This window comes from Microchirus variegatus (assembly GCF_963457635.1).
Source record: "Microchirus variegatus genome assembly, chromosome: 12".
NCBI classification, from domain to species: domain Eukaryota; kingdom Metazoa; phylum Chordata; class Actinopteri; order Pleuronectiformes; family Soleidae; genus Microchirus; species Microchirus variegatus.
The window spans coordinates 27,343,924-27,354,367 of record NC_139813.1 but is presented as its reverse complement, the minus strand read 5'-3'; the positions used below and the strand labels follow the sequence as shown (position 1 = coordinate 27,354,367).

The 10,444-nt window shown below is 38.6% G+C and overlaps 2 protein-coding genes across 2 annotated transcripts; one reads left to right on the top strand and one right to left on the bottom strand.

The window, feature by feature from the left end:
• The first annotated feature begins 885 nt into the window (after positions 1-885).
• Positions 886-6,157, top strand: LOC310934528 (lactoylglutathione lyase-like). The gene is made up of 6 exons (XM_083898272.1): positions 886-988; positions 1,598-1,680; positions 3,742-3,882; positions 4,780-4,847; positions 4,952-5,041; positions 6,045-6,157. Exons 1-6 carry the CDS (start codon positions 917-919, stop codon positions 6,137-6,139), a joined length of 549 nt encoding a protein of 182 aa, XP_083754398.1. The 5' UTR covers positions 886-916; the 3' UTR covers positions 6,140-6,157.
• A 424-nt stretch (positions 6,158-6,581) lies between these two features.
• hey2 (hes-related family bHLH transcription factor with YRPW motif 2) lies at positions 6,582-9,801 on the bottom strand (the record flags this gene model as incomplete). Its single annotated transcript, XM_083898668.1, has 5 exons — positions 6,582-7,192; positions 7,472-7,553; positions 8,922-9,005; positions 9,082-9,172; positions 9,743-9,801. The coding sequence occupies 5 exons, from the start codon at positions 9,799-9,801 to the stop codon at positions 6,582-6,584; spliced, it is 927 nt and encodes a 308-aa protein (XP_083754794.1).
• Positions 9,802-10,444: the final 643 nt, after the last annotated feature.

The window sequence follows — 10,444 nt, the reverse complement described above, 5'->3', positions numbered from 1 at the left end:
GTTAAATTTTTTTTAATGCTTATTTTTTTAGGTTGAATTTTTTACAAAAAAAAATTTCAAAAAAAATTTATAGGTCAAAATTTTTTAAATGCTGTTTTTTTTCAATTATTTTTTACACTGACTTTTTGAGGTTGAATATTTTTTTACACAGAATAAAAAAAATTGAGGTTGAATTTTTTTGAAACCAATTGTTTTAGGTCAAAACATTTTATGCTGATTTTTTGTTGAACTTATTTTTTTTTAATTAGTATTTAATAATTTTTTTGAGACCAAATTATTTTTTTAGGTAAAACTTTTTGATGCTGAATTTTTTTCTTGGAGACTTTTTTTCTTTTCTCTTTCATTTTTTACACTGAGTTTTTTGAGGTGAACTTATTTTGACATGAACAATTTTGAGTTGAATTATTTTGAGGTAAAAACAAGGTTTTTTTGTACTGAATTTTTTTAGGGTGAATTTCTTGAGACCGATTTTTTTTTTTTTTACACTGTATTTATTTTAAAGATGAAAAAAACAAACAAAAAAATTCCAGTGCTTAAAATTTGAGGGATTTAAAATAAAATCAAGGTCTGATTTGTTAAAATTTCAAATTCAAATGTCACAGATTTACTTCCACACTCGTCTGAACACACTCACCTGTTCAGACCTGCAGCTGCATTCCTGTGCTTCACACACGCCCACTGTGTGTGTGTGTGTGTGTGTGTGTGTGTGTGTGTGTGTCACCTGTGCTGTGGGCGTGGTTGTTGTGACGCGGTGCGTTCGCTGTCTGTCGGACGAATCGCAACTCTGACCAAACAAACTGGTCCTGAGAACGTTCGCTTCCTGGTGACGTGAGAGTGTAACGAGCTGCACCTGAAGGCAGCAGCAGACTGTGTGTGTGTGTGAGTGTGTGTCTGTCTGTCTCTGTCTCTGTCAGTCATGGAGGGCAGAGGTGGACTGTCGGACCAGGCTGCGTCTGATGTCTGCACAGACGGTGACCCCATCACCAAGGTAACGACAACGTGACTTTATATATATGTATATATTATATATCTGTACTTTCAGTGGATTAGACGTGTGTGTGTGTGTGTGTGTGTGTGTGTTGTAATGCGGTCAAACCTGTTGGCTCTGAGCCGACTGTGTCTCCAGGTGTGTGCAGCAGTTACCTGAAACGCTCGCAGACTGTGAAGAGCAGGAGGTTTTGGTTTTATTGTTAAATACAAGAAGAAGAAAAACACCCACACACCAAAGTCACTCACTCTCCCACACCAAAGTCCATAGAGTAAACCAGTGATTTTAACGTCACCGAGACACAGGAGTTCACAGGAGTTGTTGATCCACTGCTGCCTCCATCACTGACTTACAATGACTGATTTTAGTGAATTCGGCTTTTGAAAAACTTCATTTTTATTTACCACAGTGACTCAAAGTGACCACACGAGGCAGCAGTAGACCAGCAGCTCCTGTGTCCCTGTGAGCTAAAAATCACTGGTTTTCTCTATGGGCTTTGGTGCGTTCAGGACGTCTTTTGTCTCCTCACACAGCTGACGGTCTTTTAAACTGTTTTAAACTCTTTTTAAAGCTCTGCGTCTCGTTGTCATGACGACTGTGTCTCCTCAGGATTACATGATGCAGCAGACGATGCTCAGGGTCAAAGATCCAGTCCGATCTCTGGACTTCTACACCAGAGTCCTGGGAATGACGTGAGTCTGTGGACCGATCCGCGTTTAAAGGGACGGGTTCTTTTTCTGTGCGACGAGTGGAATTTTAACGACATAAAAAGATGTAATTTGACGTCATGAAAGGACTTAATTTAAGAACGTATCACGTCGTAAAACCATGTAATATAAGAAGGTTAAATGACACCATTTAGCAACGTAGCTTAACAACATAAAACAACGTAATTTAAAGATTTAATTTAACAGCGTAACACATTGTAAAACCATGTAATGTAAGAACGTCAAATGACGCAATTTAACGTCGTAATTTAGCAATGTTAAACTATGTAATTTAACGATGTAAAAGGATGTAATGTACGACACAAATCGACGTGATTCAAGAGGTAATTTAACGTTACACGTCGTAATTAAACAAGGTAAAACTACGTAATTTGACGATGTAAAAGGATGTAATGTGCGACGCAAAACGACGTAAATCAAAGAGGTAATTCAACAATGTAACGCATAGTAAAGCGACAAAATTTAACAAGGTAACGCGATGTAGTTTAACAACGTGAAATGATGTCATTTAAAGACGTAATTTATACAATGTCCAACTACGTAATTTGACGATGTAATATGTGACGCAAAACCACGTAACTTAAAGAGGTAATTTAACAACGTAACATGTCATTTGAAGACGTAATTTAACAACGTAATGATGTAATTTAAAGACGTAATTTAACAATGTCAAACTACGTAATTTAACGTTGTAAAAGGATGTAATGTACGACGCAAAACGACGCAACTTAAAGAGGTCATTTAACAACGTAACATGTCATTTGAAGACGTAATTTAGCAACGTAACACGTTGTAATTAAACAAGGTAAAACTACGTAATTTAACGATGTAAAAGGATGTAAATTAAAGAGGTAATTCAACAATGTAACACATCGTAAAGCGACAAAATTTAACAAGGTAACGCAATGTAGTTTAACAACGTAATGATGTCATTTATACAATGTCAAACTACGTAATTTAACGATTTAACGTAAAAGGATGTAATGTACGACGCGAAACGGCGTAACTTAAAGAGGTCATTTAACAACGTAACACGTCATTTGAAGACGTAATTTAGCAACGTAAAACAATGTAGTTTTACAATGTAAACCGATGTCATTTAAAGACGTAATTTAACTATTTCAAACGACGCAATTTAACGATTTAAAAGGATGTAATATGCGACGCAAAACGACATAAATTAAAGAGGTAATTTAACAATGTAACGCATCGTAAAGCGACAAAATGTAACAAGGTAACGCGATGTAGTTTAACAACGTAAAATGATGTAATTTATACAATGTCAAACTACGTAATTTAACGATTTAACGTAAAAGGATGTAATGTACGACGCAAAACGAAGTAACTTAAAGACGTACTTTAGCAACGTAAAACAATGTAGTTTAACAACGTAATGATGTAATTTATACAATGTCAATGACGCCAAACGGCGTAAATTAAAGATGTAATTTAACAACGTAACACGTCGTAAAACAAGAACATTTAACAACGGAATTTAATGACGTAGTTTAACAACGTTTTTACGACGTAAAGCAATTTAACGACGTAAAACAACATCTTTTAAAGACGTCATTTAATAATGTAACACGTCGTAATTTAACAACATTACACGATGTCATTTAATTTGAAACGATGCCATTTAAAGACGTAATTTAACAATGTCAAACAACGTAATTTAACGACACAAAACGACGTAATTCAAAGGAGTAATTTAACGTCGTAAAACGACAAAATGTAACAACGTAACACGACGTGATTTAAGAACGTAAAACGATGTCATTTGAAGACGTAATATAACTTTGACGTGATTTTTTTAACAGTAACAGTCGGTGATACTCACACGACCAGTAGAGGGCAGTACAGCTTTTGACTTTGTTTTTATTCACAAAACTCTGTGCTGCGCCCCCTGGTGACGGTGCAGGCCGAGTGCTACGGCAAACGTTCAAACAACGTGAGTCATTTCGTTCAAACAGGAAGTGAATCTCCAGCACACACACTCTGACGCCCCCCTTGTGGTGTTTCCAGGTTACTGCAGAAGATCGACTTCCCCTCGATGAAATTCACGCTTTATTTCCTGGGCTACGAGGAAAAGTCGGACATTCCCGCCAACGTCAAAGACAGGACGGCGTGGACTTTCTCTCGCCGAGCGACCGTCGAACTCACGCAGTCAGTGGCGATAAAAAAAACACACACACACACACACACGCATTCTTGTACTTGCTGCATACTGAGGACCAGCATTTCCACTTTATAAATCAACACAATTATAAATATCTACTTCATGAATGACATCTACAAAGAACTACTGGTTGCAGTACCATAAAATGTCTGCAGGTGGAGCCCCAGAGCAAAAAGGGCTGGAAAACTTTTTCGATTTTATTTTATTTTTAAAATTTTTGGTCCAACATTTTACAAAAACGTCAAACTATACTATGTCGACCAAAATGTAAAAAAGAATTTGACAAAAAATGTTGGTCCAAAATTTGACAAAAACGTCATACTATACTATGTCTTCCAAAATTTTAAAATAAAATTTGACCCAAAATTTTAAAATAAAATTTGACCCAAAATTTGAACAAAAATGTTGACCCACATTTTGAACAAAAATGTCGTCCAAAATTTGAAAAAAAAAAAAATACCCAAAATTTTTGGTCCAAAATTTAAAAAAAAAAATTTGGTCCAAAATTTGAAAAAAAAAATTTGGTCCAAAGTTTGAAAAAAAAAATTTGGTCCAAAATTTGAAAAAAAAAATATGGTCCAAAATTTGGGAAAAAGTCGTCCAAAATTAAACATTTTGACAAATTGAGTATAGCATGTTATAGCAACCTAAGGAAGTGATTTCAATGAAAACAAAGTGAGGACCGGCCAAAATGTCCTCACTCAGTAAAAATTACCTCACTTTGTTGGTTAAAAACCCTCACTGGTCCTCAGTATGCTGCAAGTACAAGAACACGCACACACACACACACACACACACACACACACACACACACACACACACACACGCACACACACACACACAGTCTTTGTTGTGTGATGATTTTAATGTTTGTGTGTTTTCAGTAACTGGGGCTCAGAGTCCGACGAAGATCTGTCGTTTCACAACGGAAACAAAGCACCGCAGGGGTTTGGTGAGTGGCCACACGAGGCAGCAGAGGACCAGCAGCTCCTGTGTCCCTGTTTTCTCTATGAGCTTTGGTGTGGCAGAGTGAGTGAACTGTCCCTTTAATCTCAGGTCATATCGGCGTCTCTGTTCCCGACGTTTCTGCCGCCTGCCAAGTTTTCGAGGAGCGCGGAGCGACGTTTGTCAAGAAGCCAGACTCAGGTCGGTTTTCACAATAAAAGTCAATTTCTGTTAGTCCATGCTAAAACGCAACCTCACAGATTTCAAAATAAAAGTCTTAATTTCTGTAATTCAATGATAAAACACAAATACACAGATTTCAAAATAAAAGTCAATTTCTGTTAATCCATGCTAAAACACAACCTCATAGATTTCAAAATAAAAGTCTTAATTTCTGTAATACAATGATAAAACACAAGCCCACAGATTTCAAAATAAAAGTCCATTTCTGTTAGTCCATGCTAAAACGCAACCTCACAGGTTTCAAAATAAAAGTCTTAATTTCTGTAATACAATGATAAAACACAAGCCCACAGATTTCAAAATAAAAGTCAATTTCTGTTCGTCCACGCTAAAACGCAACCCCACAATTTTCAAAATAAAAGTCCATTTCTGTTAGTCCATGCTTAAACGTGACCCCACAGATTTCAAAATAAAAGTCCATTTCTGTTAGTCCATGCTGAAACACAACCTCACGAACTTCAAAATAAAAGTCTTAATTTCTGTAATTCCATCTAAAAACGCAACCCCACAATTTTCAAAATAAAATTCAATTTCTGTTAATCCATGCTAAAACACAACCCCACAGATTTCAAAATAAAAGTCCATTTCTGTTAGTCCATGCTGAAACACAACCTCATAGATTTCAAAATAAAAGTCTTAATTTCTGTAATTCAATGATTAAACACAAGCCCACAGATTTCAAAATAAAAGTCTTAATTTCTGTAATTCCATCTTAAAACGCAACCCCACAATTTTCAAAATAAAACTCAATTTCTGTAATTCCATGGTAAAACACAAGCCCACATATTTCAAAATAAAAGCCATAGTTTCTGTTTGTTCATGATAAAATGCAACCCCACAGTTTTCAAAATAAAATGTCTTTGTCTTCTTTGGTTTGCTTCACGAGTTTCCACCAGCAGGTGGCGCTCTCTCTCGCTGTGTGTGCGTGTGTGTTGACTGTGGCCCGTTTTCTCCTCCTCAGGTAAAATCAAAGACCTGGCCTTCATTCAGGATCCAGACGGATACTGGATCGAGATCTTAAGTCCAGACAACATGGTCACGCTGATGTCGCCTTAAAGAAGGAAAGAAAGAGCTTCCTGTTCTGTTTTTCAAAATAAATCTTCACACATTAACATGCTTAAATATGCGTTATAATCATTATTATTATCGTTAATAAGAACTCAGGCTTCAACAGCAATGACATGTGTAGATTATTTTATTTATTTATTTTAGTTTCTAAACCACTCACTCTCCCACACCAAAGCCCATAGAGAAAACCAGTGATTTTTAGCTCACGGGGACACAGGAGCTGCTGGTCCTCTGCTGCCTCGTGTGGTCACTTTGTGTTCTCTATGGGGTTTGGTGCGGGGAACATCTACATCGGTTTAAGTCTAACGATAAATCTGTAAGAAAGTGCTCTGAGCAGCAGGGGGCGCTACTGCGAGTAAACGACACAACAAAAGCGTCTCGGGTGGAGGTTTTTGGGTTAAACTGCGGGTTAGTTAGCAGAGGTCAAAGGTCAGAACGCTCCGACCTCGGTTCCCCACGGCCTGTAGGGTTTAGAGCTGTGAGTCTGTGAGGAAGAGGAGGAGGAGGATGAAGAGGAGGAGGAGGAGGGAGGGAAGAGCGGGAAACCTCCGTGGAGCGCGATGGGAAACGGCGTTGCTGAGAGGGAGGCGGAGAAAGGGGCGGGGCCACAGGGGAGCAGCAGGGACGAGGAGGAGGAGGCGGAGTCTTGGTGTGAGGGGTAAGAGGAGGAGGTGACACCAGCTCTCTGGGGGGCTCCGCCTCCTCCTCCTCCTCCTCCGGCGTCTACCGGAACAGGAAGTCCACTCAGTCCGTAGGAGGCGGCGGTCGGCAGGTGTCGGTACGCGGCGGCCCAGTGATGAAGGTGGGAGGGGTTAGGGAAAGTGGGAGGCGGCTGGTGGTGATGATGATGATGATGATGATGATGCGGAGAGTGGGCGGCGCCGGCGGCGGCGCAGGAGGCGAGGTGGGAGAGGAGGCGGGAGCGCAGCGGGGCGTCGTCCGCGCCCTCGGCGGCGCTCAGGAAACGGGAAACCTCGCTCAGACACTCCCTGAAACCCAGAGACAGGAAGTCCAGGGCCAGAGCGCGGGCGTCGAAATAACCTTCACAAGAGGAAGAAGAAGAAGAAGAAGCTGTCAGTGTCTGCAGGGCTGGGGGGGCGGGGCTTAGTCATTGTCAATCACAGCATAGCCCCGCCCCAAAATCTGTTTGACGATAACTGGGACCGATTATTTTTTCGCGTTTGCGAATCATTTCCGTGTTTTTAATGAAAAAAGCCCCGCGGGCCCAGGACGGAACCCTGAGGAACGCCACAGGAAACAACTTCCTGTCCATTACCCAGTCTGTGCCTGTGGGGGGCGCTGTTTGTGCCACGTTTGTACCTTTCCCTCCGCTGAGCTGCAGCATCTTCAGGTGGTCCACGGTCATCTGCAGGATTTCTGCTTTCTCCAGCTTCGCTGAACCCTGAGGACGCAAAGGTCAAAGGTCAAAGGTCAAAGGTCAGCGTGTCCTCGTCAGCAGAGGTTAGTTGTTTCCTCCGAATACAACCCTGCAGTTTTCACAATAAGAGTCGAAGCTCTTGTTTGTACACGCTCGAATGTAGCTCCACCGTTTTCAAAATAATGGTCTCATTTTCTGGTCGTCCTCGCTATAATACATCCCCACAGTTTTCAAAGTAAAAGTCTCAATTTTTGTTCATCCAGACTAGACAATAAAAGTCTTCGTCCATGATAAAAAAAAACCCGCATATTTCAAAATAAAAGTCTCAGTTTATGTTCGTCCATGATCAAACACAAGCCCACAGATTTCAAAATAAAAGTCTTAGTTTATGTTCGTCTATGACAAAACACAAGCCCACAGATTTCAAAATAAAAGTCTTGGTTTCTGTAATTCCATGATAAAACACAATCCCACGTATTTCAAAATAAAAGTCTTAATTTCTGTTGGTCCATGATAAAACACAACCACAACATTTTCAAAATAAAAGTCTCAGTTTGTTTGTCCATGATAAAACACAAGCCCACAGATTTCAAAATAAAAGTCTCAGTTTCTGTTAGTCAATGATAAAACACAACCCCGCAATTTTCAAAATAAAAGTCTTGGTTTCTGTAATTCCATGATAAAACACAAACCCACAAATTTCAAAATAAAAGTCTTAGTTTTTGTTTGTCCATGATAAAACACAACCCTACACATTTAAAAATAAAAGTCTCAGTTTTTGTTCATCCACGATGAAACACAAGCCCACAGATTTCAAAATAAAAGTCTTAGTTTCTGTTTGTCCATGATAAACTGCAACCCCACAATTTTCAAAATAAAAGTCCATGATAAAACGCCACTCCGCAATTTTCAAAATAAAAGTCTCAGTTTTTGTTAGTCCATGATAATCCGCAACCCTGCAATTTTCAAAATAAAAGTCAATTTTTGTTTGTCAATGATAAAACGCAACCTCACAATTTTCAAAATAAAAGTCTCAGTTTTTGTTAGTCGATGATGAAACACAACCCCACAGATTTCAAAATAAAAGTCTTAGTTTCTGTTTGTCCATGATAAACAGCAACCCCACAATTTTCAAAATAAAAGTCCATGATAAAACGCCACTCCGCAATTTTCAAAATAAAAGTCTCAGTTTTTGTTAGTCCATGATAAAACGCAACCTCACAATTTTCAAAATAAAAGTCTCAGTTTTTGTTAGTCGATGATGAAACACAAGCCCACAGATTTCAAAATAAAAGTCTTAGTTTCTGTAAGTCCATGATAAAACACAATCCCACGGATTTCAAAATAAAAGTCTTAGTTTCTGTTAATTTAAAGATTAAAACCATGAATCACCTGCTTCTCAAACGCTGTGGGGACGAGTCGTCGTAACTCGGACAAACTGTTGTTGATTCTGTCTCTGCGTCTCTTCTCAATGATCTGATGAACGAATGAATGAATGAATGAATGAATCAAACAAAAGGACTAAACACGTCTTTTAAATAAATATCTTTACTCCTCTGCGTTTCTTTCTCGTCATCACTTGTGTCGTCGTCGTCGTCGTCGTCGGTGATGAAGAACATCTGATCATCGTGACCTTCATCAGCCTGGAAACAACCATTATAAGAGGATTTATCATGTGTTGTGTTAATATAATGTATTTTTTTAATTAAATTAAATTAAATTAATAACTCTATTATTATTTAAATGAGCGCATTTAGTCGTAAAATGTTAATTTCATCCAGAAAAAGTGACTTTCTCTGATATTACACACGTGGGTTTAATTAATCTAGTTCATTTAATCCCGCGTTTCATCCAGACTAGACAATAAAAGCCTGAGTTTCTTTTAGTCCATGATAAACCGCAACCCCACAATTTTCAAAATAAAAGTTTCTGCCGCTTCTCTTTTCCTTTAAATATCAAGATTTTTTAAAATGATTCACAGACAAAAACACATTTTAACCCAAAGAAACAGAATATTTATTTATAAATAATACATTTTATAAACAAACTAATAACACAGATGCAAAATGTCAATTTTAATCATTACAGTTTCAGTTTTATTCATTATTTTTCATTTCTATTCTAAACGATTGACTTTAAACGCTCATGTTTGTTTGTCATTAATTATATTAATATAAAATATAAATGTGTTAAGCAGAATGTCGTCTCCTCACCCTGGACAAACGTCCACGTCGCTCTCTGCTGAGCTGCTGTCTTCACACGGACGCTTCATGACCACGAGAACCTCCACAACCTGACGACAACAACAACAACAACGACAACAAAGGTCAGAGAAACACATGCAAACATGTGGAAAAACAACATTACTCAAACATTTACAGTCGTTTTTTTACTCAGTTTAATCCACAATTTGATGATTTTTTTCAATGGTTTTCTCTTGTGATTTTTATGTGGACGAATAAACAAACAAATAAACAAATGTCTACGTTTGACAGCGGTAAACAAAGTAAACAAACACCTGTAATGTATTCACCAGAGTTTCTCTGCTGAATAATCCTTCACCGTGGTCGAGACGAGACGACTGACGCTCCACCGCTGTGTGTGTGTGTGTGTGTGTGTGTGTGTGTGTGTGTGTGTGTGTGTGTGTTCGTGTGTGTGTGTGTGTGTGTCAGGCTCCGTGGGAAAACTCCAGCAGCAACACACACACACACACACACACACAGAGGACACGCCCACTTCAACTCAAATTTTGAGAGCGTTTAGTTTGGACCGGTTCTTCTCTCCTGATAATAACTCCTGTGTGTGTGTGTGTGTGTGTGTGTGTGTGTGTGTTCTTGTACTTGCGACATACTGAGGACCAGTGAGGGTTTTTAACCAACAAAGTGAGGTCATTTTTACAAAGTGAGGACATTTTG